The following is an 18,850-nucleotide window of genomic DNA, read 5'->3' as shown; positions in this document are numbered from 1 at the left end:
TCTCTCTCTCTCTGGAGACAGACAGACAGTCAAAAGTACTAGAACTGGGAAAAACCTAACTTTTTCTCAGATCTCTAGGAAGTGTAATTTACATTATAATGTATAATTTATCATCATTAGAAGAATGACAACTTTCTATACAGTTCCAGCTCCTTTATTCACGATTATGCAACTATGAATAATTCTTTGGCTCAAAATGAAGAATTATTGGATAGTCATAACAACTAAGCTATTTTTTTGCAAAAGGAAGGACAGAAGGATGGGGAGGAAGGAAGACAGAGAAAAAAAATCTTATAATAAAATATTAAAAGATGCTTAGGAGACTGAAGTTTGAATATTGCTCATATAACCTTCATTACAATATGCTATAAAAGCAGTTCACACAGTAATAAAAACTGAGTCAAATAACAGCCATAATAATTTTATGAAAGATTTTTTTAAAACCACAAGAATTTCCAAGTACACAGTATACGAAGCCAAAATGATCCATGGCAAGTTTTTAAAATATGAAAATGGGTAAGAGGCTTCTATATTTGTTCCCTGTGCTGGTGCCTGCTTTTATCACACAGCAGTTCACATATTATAGTATATGAAGCAGCAAGCATTTTAAAACTTGGGAGAACGGAAGTTACTAACAAAAACAGCATATAAAAGATGTTCATTATTGTAACAGAGCATTTTTATCCTGATTTTTTAAAAACTCACAATTAGCATTCAAGCTAGTTTTCATTATTATCTGCTTCCTTCGCTATAATACAAAAATTACATATTTTATCTACTAACACTGCCTAATTTGAGATCATAGAAACGATAATTTTGTTCATTTAATATTAAAATAATTTTATAACCTCACTACTGAGTCAAACAAGATGTTCAGATAATATTGTCTATCTAATATTACAGGTAGAAATAACTATAGAAATTAGGTATTTCTTGGAAACATTTTCATTAAAATTTTATAAGCATATGATATTTCTGTGCACTGCCTTTTTGGCATTAAGTAATTGTTTATAAAGGGTAGATAAGTTGTTTTATATACAGAGTCAATATTTCTGTTAAGAAGGTTCATACATTACAGGTTTCTAGGGGAAAGTATATAATTATTAAACTAGCTGGGGTTTTTTAGCTAGTATTACCTAGATGTGAATTTTTCAAACACTCTGTTGGTTGACTTCAAATATCATTTGATTTATTTGAGGAATTGTATTGTTTTGCAATTTCAGGAATTATCTTGGCATTAAAAAAGTGTGGAAAGAAAAACGTATGTTACTATATGAAGAGAAAAAAAAGGTCCTACCTGTTTCAATCTCATGAAGAAAGTCTCTGTGAAAGTCTTTCTGCTGAAATACCAAAATCGCTCATTTGCAGGGTACACACGGACTACTGTCTCCAGGAGAAAGCGAACAGGCTCCACCACCTCTGTGACTACCATATCCACTGCCACAGTCATGTATACTCGCTTATCTGTAGTAGAAAGTTTCTGGGTTTTATGCTAGCTCTAGTATTCCTTGACTATTTTAAATAAAGTTTCCTCACTTATGAAAGAATTAATGTTCTTTACAATTGTAATACCTTCTATGTTTATTTTTAAATGTTCTATTAACATTTTGATTAAATAAGTATGCAAGTATTCCAAGCATGTTTCTTAGGAACTAATAATCCTAAGTGTCTATTAATAAATTACCTGACACTTTTTCTTTTTTCATTCCCCAAATTAGGTCTTTAATATAAAAATAAATAGAATACAATAATAAAGCATATCTTTTACTCTAAAACTATCTGATTTCCCAGAGAACCTCTAGAAAATCAGAGATTTATCCCTTCATCTTATAAAAAAAGATAATAGAAATTACTAGGTTTGTTTAATGAGTTGCACTGGAAGGACTGTCAAATCAAGAGACACACTCAGCCTTCTCTATGTTAAACTTGTATACATAAAATGTGATTGAAAGCTGGGCGCAATGGTTTACAACTGTAAAAAACTTTGGGAAGCCAAAGCAGGCAGATTACTTGAGTCCAGGAGTTTGAGACCAGCCTGGGCAACATGGTGAAACCCCATCTCTACTAAAAATACAAAAAATTAGCTGGGCATGTTTGTGCGCGCCTGTAGTCCCAGCTACTCAGGAAGCTGACGTGGGAGAATCACCTAAGCTCAGGAGGTTGAGGCTGTAGTGAGCCGTGATTGCACCACTGCACTCCAGTCTGGGCAACCAGAGTGAGACTCTGTCTCAAAAAGCACGTCACTGATATAAATACTTGCATGCTGTATGCTTCAAGAAAAGTCTCCAGAGATTTTTCAGTACCCTCATTGTTGTAATACATATTAACCCTCAGGAAAATCATTAATCAAAGTTCCAAAGAAATAGTCCTGTGTAGTTTTCATATATATATATACACACACACACACACATGAATATATATGTGTGTGTGTATAAATATATATACACATATATCAGAGTCCTGACAAGTGCTTTTAGACAACGACGATATGTGTTATCAGCCAAAATTCTAGTTATGATTTGAAATGTTTACTAGGCCACAGTCTTCCTTTAATTTGAATCTCGAATCATCTAGGCCAGTGTCTGTAGGTTTTCTTCAGTTTCACTATGAGGAGTTGAAACATGAATTTCATTTTATTTTATTTTATTTACTCTGCTTGATATTCATTGAGGTTTTTGTTGTTTGTTTTGAGAGGAGTCTCACTCTGTCACCCAGGCTGGAGTACAATGGAGCGATCTTGGCTCACTGCAACCTCTGCCTCCAGGACTCACGCAATTCTCCTGCCTCAGCCTCTCAAGTAGCTGGGATTACAGGCGCCTGCCACAAGGCCCAGCTAATTTTCAAAATATTTTTGGTACAGACAGGGTTTCACCATGTTGGCCAGGCTGGTCTCAAACTCCTGACCTCAGATGATCCACCCCCCTCAGCCTCCCAAAGTGCTGAGATTACAAGCATGAGCCGCCACGCCTGGCCTCATTGAGGTTTTTGAATCTATGGCCTGGTCATTCCATACTATTTTGTAATTTCCTCATTCCTTTTTAAATATTTTTTAAAATTTATTTTCGCTACAATTTTTAGTTCTCTGTTAAAGGAAAGTCCAAATAACCAAGGCCACCATTAGAGGAAACCCTCAATAGTGTTTTTTAAATATTATATAACATTCAGATTCATCAGCTACTTCTCTATTTATATTAAATTCAATAACAATTTTATTACATTCTTACTAATTACAGTCTTACTAAATACACCTGCCAATTCAAGAGAAACTAAAATTTGTTAGACATTGTACTTGACCTGAAGGAACTTAGGGAAAAGAGTAAGAATAACACAAGACAGAATATAACACTCAACTGAATCTTAGTGCAGTGGAAAGATCCAAGACTTTTCATCTCTCAGGGCCTAAACGTCTTCCATAAATATCAAACTTTATTTGATCACAAATTTTCTGAGTAATGTGTAATTTCAAGGACATCATTTAGAAATTTTAAAAATCAGGGCAACATTTTTGTGTGGCATATGAGATAATTTTAAATTTAAAACGTATACTTTGGACCAGAATATTATTATAATATACTATCATATAGTTTATTTTAATAAATTATAAATAAATTTTCTTTTATTTGTGGACCAAATATATATTTTATTGCAAAATGAAACTAAACTAGGTGTTACATTAAAAACACAAAAACTATTTTTATAACTTGATATACAAAATTCTTCTATTTTGTTCTTCAAAACTGTCAACTGGCTTATTTTTATCATTTTCGTGGCTTCCTTCTGAACAGGTATAAGAAAGAAGGTTACAGGTATTTGCAAGCCTATCTCCAGAAATAACAAATTGTGGATCTAAAAATTATTTACTGCTAATAAATGAAAAGTTAAATTTTAAATAATCTTTTTTTTCTTTTTAGCCCTCATTTTTAGACAGCTTAATATATGATTAAATGCATGTGATTTATATAAATGGTGAATACTCTCTTTAAGGAAATGAAAGAATAATTATCATTTTAATGCCCTTCATAAACATATTATATTTTCGTATCAGTATTCACAAATGCTTCCTGTCATTAAGCAAAAGTCTACTGTGGGTATAAACTAAATAATACAAAATTAATGATAAAACAAACTGATCCATTATATTGCAAATATGAATTAATGGTTTAACGACAGTAAAGCAGGGTAGGAATGTAACTTACCAGGTAAAACTTTAAATTTAGTTTAAAAGTAGATGATGAAGGGGCAAAAAACATAGGAAATTAACAGCTATCTGGATGAAGTAGGAACGAAAAAACACAATGGAAAAATGAAAAAATGTGACTAACATTTATACATTCTGTTCAATACTAGACATGATAAATAATATGAAAATGTAAAAAACAAAGAAGAAACTATTTGCTACAACTGAAATATTTCATATATATTCTAGCATCCCAAAGGCCAAAAGACTGGAGCCAATAATTAATAAATGGAAAACTATAAGTAAACTATAATGCAAAAATAGTTAAAATAATAATTTTTAAATATTCAAAATTCCAAAATATTTCCTTTTCATCATTTTCTTTAATATTTCTCTATCACTAGTCTCCACAAATGAAACAACTCTATAGTGGTATATGAAAACCAAAGCCCAAATGCTTTCTCTATAATCTAATAAAATTAATTTAAGCCAGGTGCAGTGGCTCACATCTATAATCCCAGTGCTTTGGGAGGCAAGAAGATCAGTTGAGGCCAAAGGTTCAAGACAAGCCTGGGCAACAAAGCATGACAAAAATAAAATTTTAAAATTAGCCATGCATGGCAGCACACATCTGTAGTTCTATTTAATAGCTACTAAGGAGGCTGAGGTGGGAGGATTGCTTGAGCATGAGAGTTTGAGGTTACAGTGAGCTATAATGCCCCTATACTCTACCCTGGGCAACAGAGTGAGATCTTGTCTCTTAAAATAATAACAATAATAATCATTCACATATCTTTTGGGGAGGATTTTTTTAAATAGTGGAGATTTCCCCCATAGAAGCATAAAGAACAAAAATGAACCTCAAATTCTCAATAGAAAGAATATGTTCACTTTAAGTGAGTTCCACATTTTTAAAAAAACATGACAAAACAACATTGATCATAATATAAAATGTAAAGCAAACAAAAGGGATATTTTAAGAAAAGTCACCTTTTGGTGTTTCCTCATTAAGCGCCAGAAATATTGGTGCATTGGGGTTCCACATGCCAGTGATGACATAAGCTCTCCCATCATAGCTCTTTCCCATGGATTCCTATAAAAATTCAAACAGTAATTACTGATAAAAGATATCAAAAAAATCACTACTTTAAATTATATCTTACTTTAAGCAATACAATGTATTAACATTTGGATTTACAGTCAAGCAGGAGCTTTATATCCACTGTAAATTCTTTTCATCCTACAAAGGCATTTATTTAAATATTAAATTCTTCTACAGCTTTCTTCAAGCATGGTTTCTACTTAAAGACAAGTACCCTTGGGTAAAAGGAGGCATACACTTACATGCTGAATCACAAAAACATAATATTGTTACAAAGTTATATTTAACTTGATCTTGATGCCAACTGTCCAAATCTCATATACATATAGGATGTATATGGTTTCTATTAAAACAATAATATAGAATTAGCTGAAGACAGTCAAACTGAACTAGTAGCTAATCACAGTAGGGAAAGTTATTTTTCTTCTAATATTCTAATTTTTAATGAATTCTTAAAATACTAATTTTGTTTATGGCCATTAATACCTTTAAAATTAACACTTTTCTATTTTCTGTATGTCAGGTATTTGTATACTTTCTTACAATCATAAATTAGTATTAGGAGACTAATTTTGGTTTGTAAGCAACATCCAAGTGTATTAACTCTCTCCCTCTACTGTTACACTTACTCCCTCTTTCTTCCCTTCTCTCCTTCCTCTTCTCCTCCATTCTTTAAGACTTTACTAAGCCAGCTCTTGACTCTCACTAAAAAAGCCAGCAACTCCTATAAGCAAGGCTACTTATAGCTTGTGGATATGTATGTGGAGAGGTAGATGTTGTTCCATGAAAGAACAACATACAGCATACAAGTATTTCCACATGCAAATGAACAGTATCTGCAATACTTCAATTTTTGTAGCAATTTCCTCACATTATGAATAGAGACTGTTAAAAGGGTAAAACAAAGAGAAAAACTTTCCTTTTTTCATTATTACCCATTCACAGATGTTTCTCTGAACCCCCTATAAAATTGTGTCAGTCATGTGGTAATTACTATGTATATTTTTCTAGTTTATTAGTAATACTTCACTAATCAGATTGTGTAGCTTGAGTGCAGGGACTATGCATTCCAGAGATGAAATACACTCAAGGTCATTTGTAAAGGAAACCCACTCACCAACACACTCATATGTTTACAGTCTCTTTCTCCACCACCTCTACAGACACACACACACACACACACACACACACACACACACACAGGCATGTACACAGGCCCCTATCCTCCATCTTTACTCCCTAATTAAGGCTCCATTTGGAACAGGACACACACACACATACACACACACACACACACACACACACACACAGAGGCATGTACACAGGCCCCTATCCTCCATCTCTACTCCCTAACTAAGGTTCCGTTTGGAACAGGACACATACACACACACACACACACACACACAGGCATGTACACAGGCCCCCATCCTCCATCTCTACTCCCTAATTAAGGCTCCGTTTGGTACAGGAACAGGTTTCTGACCCAAAAAGAATTCAATCCATTTCAAGATCAGAACTTGTGCTGTGCTTGAGTGCTCAAAATCTCTTTCAATCAACAAAAACCAAAGAAAGTGGGCAGTCACCAGTGGAAGCTAAAAGGTTTTCATTAGGAGTCAGGCTATGATAGGCCACATATAAGACAAAGTTATAACAATTATGAAGTAGGGAAAAAATATATAAAGTACAACGTATTAGAAAACTGTTAAGTGGTAAGAGAAATGGAGAAAACAAACATTAAAAAAAAACCCTTAAAAATTATAAATTATACAGACAAAAAAACAAAAGCAGATACTGGGAGGCAGTAAGTGGGGGAGGGAGCAAGTGGAAGAGAAAATAGCAGAAATCATCGTACATGTAAAACTGTTTTATGAAACTTTTACTTTTGCTTTTTTGCACATACACCATACACATTATGAGTATGCTAGATTACAACATAAAATGTATTTGTAACTGTGGGTATAGCTACTGGTCTAGTGTTAATATATGGTTAATTGTAAAGATCCACAAACTTTCTGAGGAATCTCTAGGACTTTAATCTAAAATTTTAAATTATGCTCCAGTTCCAAGAAACCTGGTTCTACTGAGTTTTCTGCTTTTCTTGGTACCTTACTGTTAGGCTTTTCCCAGGAATCCAGGACTGTGAATCAAAAATTCTCATTTTTGGCTAGGTGCAGTGGCTCACACATGTAATTCCAGCATTTTGGGAGGCCAAGGCAGGCGGATCACCTGAGGTCAGGAGTTCGAGATCAGCCTGGCCAACATGGCAAAACCCTGTCTATACTAAAAATATAAAAATTAGCTGGATGTGGTGGCACACACCTGTAATCCCAGCTACTAGGGAGGATCAGGCAGGAGAATCACTTGAACCCAGGAGGCAGAGGTTGCAGTGAGCCGAGATTGTGCCACTGCACTCCAACCTGGGTGACAGAGCAAGTCTATCTCAAAAAAATTAAAAATAAAAAATAAAATTCTAATTTCCTTATTCCTACAAGTATCAATATTTCCTTATTCCTACAAGTATCAATATTCTCATTATTGGAAGAAAATGGAGTCTCTACTACTTGTACTCTCCCAAAAAAACTGTGTATGTACACACACACACACACACACACACACACACACACACACAGTCATCTGTTGCTTAATGATAGGGATACATTCTGAGGTATGTGTCATTAAGTGATTTCTTTGTGCAAATAGAATATACTGTACTTATAAAAACCTAGATGGTATAGGGGCTACACACCTAGCCTGTGGCTCCGAGGCTACAAACTTGTACAGCACGTTACTGTACCGAATACTACAGCAATTATAACAATACTATTTGTGTACCTAAACACAGAAAAGGTACAGTAAAAATACATTATAATCTGACAGAACGACCTTCAAAGTATGGCACATCATTCACGGAAATGTTCTTACTCTGCGTGTGACTGTTATATATAAGTAATCTGGCTATTTCACTGAAAAATATATCTTCATTTATAGGTAGGACTTTCCTTTCATGAGGATCACATGATATTTGGGAGTGTCATAGAAGGAGTAAAAGTATTAATATCTTGTTTTAGAGGGCAGAATTAAGACTAATTAGGCAAAGTTACAAGAACTATGATTTCAGGTGATTATAAAAAAATAACTTTGTAATAACCAGAACTGTCCCTTAGACTTTAACAGAAGGCAATGAGTTTCTTTTCATTAGAAGTAGTCTAGCTGAGGTTTAATGTCCACTATGAAGATTAACAATACTGGGTAATAACAAATCACAACTGCTAATCATTGCACATACAAGCCTCTCATTTGCCCAACTATTTATTGCAAATAAGCCCCTTCTCTGTCTGAGAGCATGAATGCTCACAATTCTTTTGATTTAGATATGGACTCGAAGGTGGGGAGGACTGTTCTGAAAGTTAGAGAGACACAGTGAAGAGGCCTCAGAAGTTTATACCAGTTCTGTAATTCTGTAATCTGAATTTAGGTTTTATGGACAAATCTCTGCAGTAATTCATCTTAGTCCTTTAAACTCTGAAAGACTATGATTAATTAAGACCTAGGATCTTAAAAGTTTTTAATACCTCAATCCTCCTAATCTACTTCCTCGTGGAATTTTCAGGGCTCCAAAATGCTAATGACTTGCCTTAGGTAAAACCACTTTCATTACTGATATGTGGTTTAAAAAAAAAAAAGAGGTAAGAGACATAGATCAGTATCTAATTTATGTTTTCATACTCAATTTAACTGGTTGTCCTTACCTGACCTATTCAGGCAGTGCTTCCTCTATATTTCTACAGCTCGTTGTACCACCAGATACTGAAAAGGTTTGTTTCCCACAAGACCATGAACCCACAGATGGTAAGAGCTATATTTTACTCACATGCATAACCTCAGCACTTCACACAACACTTAGCAGACAAACAGGTACCCAAAAGCCTGAATAAACCATTCCTGTACTGATATAAAATCAATATTGATATTACCATGAAATTACTCAAAAAAGTTGACCTAATTAGTAATGTTTAACTGATATTTGCAAAACACGCTGAAAAGATGAAAACGTATAGTGCTTACTATCACTAAATATAAGAATCTCAGTTCACTAAGAAACTTTACACTTACTCTAAGATGATTAGTTTCCTATAACATTTCTAAATCACAAATTAAATGTTTTCACGAATTGCAATATTAGAAGGTATTTCTATTTGAAAGTTAAAATAGCTTGCTACTTTTACACTAAATATCAACTGTTGAATATATATTAACCTTTAAGGACATTCCTTAAATAAATATTACTCCTAGAATAAACGTACTTTGCTAAAGACAGGTAATCAAGAAGAAATTTAGAAAGGGAAACACTTTAAAGAAAACAAAAGTATCCGTCACGAACTCAAATTAATAGCAGGGCATTAAAATAAATGAAAGGCACCATATTCACTCTGGAGATGCTTGTTATAATTATGTACTTGTTACTACAGGTTCAAAGAAAAAACATCTTTCTAAGAAGCCAAAAAAATAAATGGACATTGTCATAACACAATCCTTTTATTTGCTTTCAACTTGCATATGACTGTTTTGGTGGAAACTGTCCTGAATTCCTCTTTCACAATTTTAAGTATGTGTTTCCAAATTTAATTATTACTATCACACAGCTGCAAGAAATAATTTTGACAATATGACAAAATTTGTAAACAGAAAATACTTGTAAAATATAAAATAACTATCATCTATACTTGGTTAAGGTGCTTAAGATTATCATTACCATATCCAGTAAATGCATGTCACTGTTCTTCACGTTTCGACCTGGGCTTAATAACATTCCAAAACATCTGAAAATATTGGGGGAAAAAAGGAGAAATAAGGTATCAAGAATATATAGAAGCCCAGTGAGCAAAAAGCCTTTTTACAATAACTATACAATCTGAGCTCTGTATTTATAATAAGCTTTAGTTTTTTTCTAAGAACACTAGAAATAAGTATTTATGAAGATACACAATAAAATCACACAGAAATAAGTCATATAAATTTCCAGATCTTTATTTGCACGTAAAAGATTACCAATGATAAGAAACTGCCATAAAAGTGGCCATAAATCGTTCGTTGAAAGAAAATATGGTACAGAGAAACAAATTAGTTTCTAGGAAGATAAGAGATTTTATTTGCCTTAGACTTATTCCAAACATATAGGTCCATTAACCCAGTTAAACCAAAAAGGAGGTTTTTAAAAATAAGAAGATGACACTATGCTCTCTTTGCATCAAACCAGATTTAAAAGAAAGCAAACTATTACCCTGGCCCTCCACAGTCATGTTCACTAAGTAGCATGTTAATACTATATCCTCTGTTTTAAAAAAAAGTTATACAAATTTTATTACTAAATGTGCTATTAGTGAAGATATCATATCCAACATATTATTAATACACTGTTAACTATTTAATATTGTTCTGTGCTTCTTGATGTCAGAGAAGCTCTAGGAATCCCATCAACACTGCCACTTTATTTGTAAAGGATTTGCATAAGCTCTAAAATTCAGCTAAATTGAAGATTTTTATGTTTGTTAGCTACTATTAACTCCACTTTACATGTAAGCAAAGTGAAGTCCAGAGAAGTTAAGCAATTTACTCAAATTCATATTGCTATATTACAGGTCCCATAACTTGAGAAGCAATGTAATCTGTCCACAGGGTCCCTCTGCCAACAACGCATACCCACACACAAGAATGTTTTTATTGTAGCTTCCCAAAATTTTAAGATATGCTGTGTAATAATTTATAGAAAGGGTAAAAAATATAACTACATTAAACATAAGATTTTTTCAATTTCAAAGTAGTGGCAGCTAACCACTCAGCTGTGATTCTGATCCTTGTTGTTTTTTAAAGGTTTACTCTCCTAGTATCATGGCTAATGCTTACATGAGCAAGATCACTGGTCCTGTCCAAATGTAAGCTTAGTAAGGAGTAAATATATACTTCCTATAAGTGCTTGAGGATGACTTGCTCAAGGCTTCCTTCTGGCCCCCAAAAATGATCAGGTACATAGCAAAGCTAAAGTTGGTAAGCTCTGAAGATAACTTTTCAAATACAGTGAACAAAAAATATAATCTACAAGAGAAATAATTATACTCTAGTATTCATAATTTCAACTATATACTGCTATGATCTCTCTCCTATGAATTCTTGTAATAAACACTGTCTACACAAATTAAATGATAATTAATCATGCAATTCACTGTACTATTTCTTATACTACTGTCCTAAATTCTTGCTAAGGAAGAATAAAAATTTAATTCTTTTTTAGAAATAAAATTTGGTCCCTCTAAAAAGTCAGGTCAGTGAGAACAGATTTATCTCACACATCCTTACATACTTTGCTTCAGCTTGCATCTCTAATTTTTTTTGTTTTAAGAACAATGTTCTATATTATAGGCTTTAAATTACAAACCCATTATATAGTCACCATAATAAGTTAACAATTACCAAAGTATGTAAAGAAAAAATAAGTTCTCCCTTCTCTCAGCCTCCTTAGGAAACAATGCTAACAGTTTGGAATGTATACTCTCTTTCTTTCTGTTCTTTTTTAAAATTTAAAGGATTTTTTGTTTTTTAAGGCAGAAAAATATTTTTTTTAATTTTTATTTTTATAGGCATACAGATTACAAGTGTCGATTTCTTACATGTATACATTATGTAGTGTTAAAGTCTGTCTGGGCTTTTAGAGTACCCATCACCCAAAGACTGAACATTGTAACCAACAGGTAATCTTTTAACCTTCACCCCCCTCTCCCACCCTCCTACCTTTTGTAATCTCTAATGGCTATAATAAAAGTTAAAGTATAATGCCATTTTTTTCTCAAGCACTTCCAGGTGAATGATAAAACAGATGAAATCTCACATTTTCTTAGCATAATATTTCTATATTACATTGTACTGCAAAAGGAGCCTTAGAGGTTTGGATTTTTCTTAAGTAGCAATACTCATCATCTTATTTTGATAATCTTTAATGCACTAATCTTTTCCTGGCTTGTATTAAAAAAAAAAAAAAAGGCCTGCCACCAACCAGCATGACCTTAGAGAAAGCACCTAATCCCCTGGGACTCAGCTCCCTCTTCTAGCAAACAGGAAAAGTGTAATACATGAACTTTAAGCACTTAAATTACATAATTATTTTCTGTCAAGCTGTATTAGTCATTTTCAAAATTACACTTCATTAAAGCACATCAGGATTCCTATGGAGGCCAGCAAGATCTATTAAGAATAATGTGTCAGAAATTAGATAGATATTATTAGTAACACTAACACCTAATGGGAGTATTAAGTGTTTCACTGGGGAGTTCAAAGCATTCAACGGTCTCTTATTAACTCATAAGGTAAAAAGCAAACTGCTATCCCACCTATTTTCTAAAGGAGTTTACAGTATAGTGGGGGGAAAGTAAGTAAATAGGCAATTAGAATCTGATATTGTTAGTTCTAAAATACCTGTAAGTACACAATATTAACAAAGTATAGAAGAGACATCCAACATAATTTATAATAGAGTGAATAGCTAGCTGATTTCACTCAAAAACTGAAATCAACCTCCTGAGAATGAGCTGATGATGATGCTATTATATCAATTATTATCATAGTAGTGGATATTATTTATTGAATGTCTTAACTTTAAGCCAGGCTCTACTATACTGCTGCATTTAAATTTCAAAGCAACCTTCATATAACAAATGATAAAACTGATTTTCAAAAAGAATGGTTTTGCCCAAAGCCACATAGCTACTAAGTTACAGGACTGTGATTCATGCCCATGTCTATCACTACAAAACTATATGGTCTTTTACATTTCAGCCTGCCAAGGGCTATCAGTAAAAGACTATAAACTCCTTGAGTGACCCTGGGCAAATCACAAACCTCAAAGTCTCACTTTCCACATTTCTGAAGTACAAATACTTGCTTTCATGTTGATTACGTCAATGTAAACTTGACATGAAAAAACTCATGGTAAAAGTGCACTGTAAGCTATAAAGCGGTTGATAATTATAAGTCATTATTATAATTACCATTATCATTAAGAAGAGAAAGCTCTGCCTTTCATAGTAGTACTTAGTGTTTACTCAAAACAGAACTTTAAGCAGCTTTTAACACCAAGTTAACCACCAGAACAAATACCAAAAACTCCATATCACTAATACACTTTAGACTTAATTGCAGGAAAAAGTGAGAAAAACAGATGTATTAATGTCCTGCAATATGAAACTAATTTTTTAAAAACTTTTACCTTTAGCTTATCAAATCATTAGGAATTATATATATCTCCATGAAGATAAAAATGGAAGGTAGGGAAGGAGAGAGAGAGAGAGGACAAGAACACTGTCTCTTGCTGTACTTTTATTATTAAAAATGAAAAAGTGACAGTGCCTGTATGTTGTGCACATGTACCCTAGAACTTAAAGTATAATTTAAAAAACAAATATTAAAACTTAGATCATTACCCAACTAGTATAAATGTACTTGTATAAATCAAGGAGCAAAAATTGTATCTCACAAGAACTGAGAAACACTATTCTAGGAAGCATTGTTGCAGAGTAAGCAAGCAATAAACAGTTACTGTCAAAAAAAAAAAAAGAAAATTAAGGGGAAAACAGAACTGCAAATAAGAAAATCTATAATGTAATCATAGTTTTTCAAAACTTTATGCAAAACACTAAAACTAAATAATTTCATAAAAGTTGGAATCTCAGTCAGTCTCCCCAAAGGGGCTAAAGCAGAAAGATAATTGGGCAAATCTTCTATTGTGTCAATGAGACTGTTATTTCCCTTACTAAAAAGACTGAAGTAGAAAAAGATACACAGGCATTTGTCACTATGTACGGTGGTGTAGAACCATAAAAATAAACATATAAGCTAAAACTGTATATAAAATGATCATATTTTCAAAGGGAAAAATTATGATTCTTCAGTAACCCTTAAAAATTTTTGTCCAAACTTCAAAAACTCTCTTATTTTCAGTTATAAATGTACAGGACAATTGTTAAAAAGTAAAACTATTATTTATTTAGCACTTCGTTGTTTGAAGCACAAAAATTAAAGTATTTTAATTATTTGAAAAAAAACTTATCAAGAATATATTGAAGAGTGCTTGCTGCCTTCTCATACAATTTACAATACAAAGTATCTTTTCTATCTTGGCAAGCTGTCATATTCCTTTCTAAGTTTGGATTAGCTTCCAAACTTTATCCTTTGCATATTCAGTGTTGTGAAATAGCTCCGAGAGTTCCTTTAATGTGAAAAATTCGCCAGAGTCATTTCCCCTGGAACATTCATCCTTTTCATCACAACCACTTTCCTTATGTACGCTGATAAGTTCATCTTCACAAAGCTCCTCTGGCTGCATATGTAGAGTCCACTGAATAGCAACAGTGGCAGCACTCCCGCAGACAGCTATTTCTCCTACATCTCCATACATGTCCTATTCAGATCCCGCAAACGTACTTCTATAGCGAAGTAAAAGTTTTGCTATACTACAGACATAATATTCATTGTTGCTCCCTGAAATGATGCCTTCAACTGCATGCTTTATGTCATATTTCTCCCAAAATTGAGATAAAGAAATTGCATAATTTCCAGTCTCTTTATAATTACTATTTCCTTTTGATGTGGCATCTAACTTCAATATTTTGGCTGACATGCTAGCAAAACTGATTGGAATTTTTGTGTATTAGTCTTCAATCCAAAGCAGAAGTATATGCTCCAGTTAAACCATAAGCAGCTTTCTGTTCCTAGTGAAACTTAAACTAAACGATGTTGGAGTGATTTTATCATTTTTTTAAATTCATCATACTTTTTCAATATGATTCATATCACAGCTTTAAACAGGCCTAGGTGTCAACCTGTCTTCATTTTGCTGTTGTCATTTTGAAATCTTCTAAGACTGTGCATCTTCTAAAATTACATGCAATTTCACTTTCAGCATTATGACTTTTCATTTCTTTGTAGCACTGTTATCTTTGTTGGCCAATTTACTCTTTGGATTATCTATTTTTGTAAAATGTCAAACGGATTTACTACCAGAGACAAAGAGGCAACACAACCACATACTTTGCTATCTGAAAGTAAAGTGAATAACAGATACACAGTGACCAATCACCAACAGACTTTGGAAGAAGTGACATGATTGGTCACTAATCATGTATGTATATCGTGACTTGTGGACTGAACAGCCGAGTTTGATATGCAATTACTCTGTTAATATACTATGGTAACAGAAATTTGAACCACGTGGTTGGGAGACTAGTGTTATAACTGAACCACGGTAAGAGAAAATAATGTATACCATAACTACAAAGCAAGGACTGCCTGTACATACACATAGGTTCTAAAGAACTCTAGCCAAGATTTTGCCTTCTGACGGTGGCAGTCTACTCTGATTTTGCAAGTTACTTACTCCTGATTATCATTCACAAAATACCAATAGTCTTAAATTTTTAACTGTGGTTATTGTAATAGTACCACTAATAGTAATAATAGCATGCATTTATTAAGCATTATTTTGAACACTTACTAGCTGATCTTCTCCCCACAATCTTAAGAGGTAAGTTTTATTCGCAATTTACAAATTAGAAACTGAAGCACAGAAAAGTTAAATAACTTGACCAAGATCACTGTAAAGCCAAGATTCAAACCCAGATGAGGGTACTCCATAGCTATTTATCCTAAAAATTTCACTCTAGTAACTTCAGTGATATCAGTAATAGGAAGAAGTCTCTCCAGTAGGATTTACACTTACCAGCAAGAGAGATTTAAAAATTGGTTACTCTTTTCATTCATCAGGTAGGAAATAGTTTTATCTATCTATGTATCTATGTATCTAACTAACCAACTATCTTAGATTTCCTAGAACACTAGGAAAAACCACCAGGAAAAAAAAAATAACCTAAAATAGATCTTAGGACTGCCATAGAGCTGCTACCAGTATACAGAATTTAACATACAGACAGGCTATAAAAGAAAAATATTTTAGGTCAATTTTTTAAAATTTTCAACCCATAAATCTCAAAAAAAAAAAAAAAAAAATACCAGTACAGAGAAAATAACATACAGAAAAAAAGAATATTTTTAGGTCAATGTTTTTAAAACTTTTCATTGAATACATTTCAAAAACAAAAAAAACCCTCCTTAGCAATAATGTTCCCATTAATTCTCACATTAATAAAGGGTCAAAATTTAAAATGCAGAATAACTCAAATATGAGTGTTTTCTTTCTTCATTTTTTTTTTAAAGAAAGGCTCCGGCTCTGTCACCCAGGCTGGAGTGCAGTGGCACAAGCTCAGCTCACTGCAACCTCCACCTCCTGATTCAAGCCATCCTCCCACCAAATATGAGTACTTTTACTAACTCCCTTCAAACACAAAATGAGAACTTAGCTACAGTCAGATTTTAAAACATATTTAAAATGATTATAACAAGAAAACCAGTAAATTTCAAAGTCTGACATGGTTTAATCCCTGCTTAAAACATTTAAAATCAATTATTTTGCTTTTCCATTCCGTAAGACTAATGCAGGACATTCAGATAGTGATATATTATTTGGACTTTTGTAGATACTAGATATATGCATCAAAATAAACGGGTGCTAATTTACAAGTATTTTTTCAATTGAATATACTTGTAAACACAATTCAAAAACATCTAAAAGCATAAAGAAAAGGAGTATCTTCCCCTGTATAGCTACAGCTAATTAACGAAAGTCCATTTTTCTCCTTCACAAAGGCTGATTTTACAGGCTACTGATTCCTGATTATCACTCATAAAACACATGTAGATAGGGTTGAACCAAACATGGGCAAAAAATGATGAATTCAATTTAATGAGAAAATTTACAGCAAAAGCACCTACATTAACTTTTGATAAAGTAAGAATCCTAGCAATTTGACTTGGAGTTCCTGTTTCTTTTTCTCTCGATTGTCATTTCTTTTGTTTTTCTTCTAATTTTTTTTCTTTTATCTACAGTCTACATTTTTTCCCAATTCTATTTGTATTTTTTATTTAATTCCTTTCCTCTAGAGTTTTATCTTTCTTCACACAGTTGGAAGTAGAACTAATATGATTTAATGAAGAATTAGATGTAGAGTGAGAGAAAAATGAGTTGAAAATGCCAAATTTTTCATCCACAGTAATTGGAAAGATCAAGTTAAAAATTAATAAGACTGTGAGAAATTACGGGAGGAACAAGTTTGGGATGGTGTCAAACTTGATTTTTTAGTTTGATTTTTGAACATATTAACTTTGAGATGCCAGATGAAGATCTGAAGTTGTTGAATATGTAAGTTTGGAGACAACAGGTCAGAGATAAACATTTGGAATCATCCACTTATAGATATATTTAAAGTCATGAGACTGGATGGGCTAATCTAACAAGCAAGTGTGGTAGAAGAAAGACTGCTCAAACGATGTCTTTGAGATGGCAAAATGGAATAAAATATAGTATACAAGTAGAAAATTACCCTTAAAAGCACAGACATTTCATATTATAAAAGAATTAAGTTTTCTATAGTACAGTGGAATAATGAAATAATTCACCTAAATATATAAAATTTTAAAAAGGAAATAAAAATTTTAAAAATAACAGGGAAATAAAAAGAATGAGTAAATTTATTAAAATATACGAAGATTTTAAAAATCAAACATTTAAAGTACAAACACAAAATTTCACCTATAAGACATATTTAACTTTTAATTAATTGCCTAAAGTCCTACTAAAAAAAATAACATTTTTAAGTCCCTCTTCCTTTCAAATGATCCAAAGATCTTTAAAAGGGAATAAAACAACTATGTTACTATTACAAATACGGATAAAATATTAGTAACTAAACAATATTTACTAAAGAAATAAAATAAAATAATCATATCCTATTTATAGGAACTTAACACTGACCCCTGTAAACATCCCCCAGCCCCCCAAAAAGAAAGAAAAAATCATAAGAAGAGTCAAATGAAAAGGCTTTAGGAAGAATAGCAAGATGGTCTTGATTCAAATACTTGTGTTGCCAATTATAAGCTAGATTTCACAGCAAAGCAAAAAAAAAAATATGCTTTAGCTCCCTACTCACTGTAAAAAAAAAAAAAAAAAAAAAAAAAGTAAATAAAAGATAATCTACTTTGCAGGGTTCCTTGCTTTAGTATGAAAAAGGCTCTACGTGGAATGGAAATAAACATATCGTAGAAAAAATAGTTGTTTTTTCCTTGCCATTACTGTGACAGTAAAAAGATTATCTAAACCACTTTTTGTTTTGTTTTTCCTGGAAAAATATCAGAAACTTTATGGATGGCTTAATATCATTAGATATTAATTCAATTAGATACTGTAAGTCAGGATTCTATTAGGACAGAAAACACAGTAATCTAAACAGGGGGAAATTACTATAAAGAATTGTTAATTGTCATAGTAGAGTAACTATAAAGAGAATTATAACCCTAAAGCTAAGGGAGAGTACCATAAGGAAGAACTAACTTGGCAGTTGGGTCCTTTCGCCAAAGCTGGTATTCAGACCTCACTGGAGAAGGTAGGATTACAGCCCAATGAATAGCAAAGA

At 32.7% G+C, this 18,850-nt stretch overlaps 1 protein-coding gene across 19 annotated transcripts in view; it reads right to left on the bottom strand.

Annotated features, from left to right (window-relative positions):
* Positions 1 to 18,850, bottom strand: part of RABGAP1L (RAB GTPase activating protein 1 like) — a 799,577-nt gene that overhangs the window by 672,952 nt on the left and 107,775 nt on the right. For 14 of the 19 annotated variants that reach the window (XR_010581946.1, XM_065531860.1, XM_065531858.1 and 11 more), the window contains 3 exons: positions 10,033 to 10,099; positions 5,168 to 5,270; positions 1,298 to 1,464 (listed from right to left, as the gene is read on the bottom strand). Coding sequence is in view for 18 of the 19 variants with exons in the window: in XM_065531860.1 (XP_065387932.1) it covers positions 1,298 to 1,464; positions 5,168 to 5,270; positions 10,033 to 10,099 (337 nt within the window). In the remaining variant the exon portion in view is untranslated. The remainder of the gene's footprint in view (positions 1 to 1,297; positions 1,465 to 5,167; positions 5,271 to 10,032; positions 10,100 to 18,850) is intronic. The other 5 variants (XM_074017069.1, XM_074017039.1, XM_045398510.2 and 2 more) reach the window with 3 other exon arrangements.

This window comes from Macaca fascicularis, chromosome 1 (assembly GCF_037993035.2).
Source record: "Macaca fascicularis isolate 582-1 chromosome 1, T2T-MFA8v1.1".
NCBI classification, from domain to species: Eukaryota; Metazoa; Chordata; class Mammalia; order Primates; family Cercopithecidae; genus Macaca; species Macaca fascicularis.
Note: the sequence above shows the minus strand (reverse complement) of the source record. Positions and strands in the feature narration are given on the sequence as shown.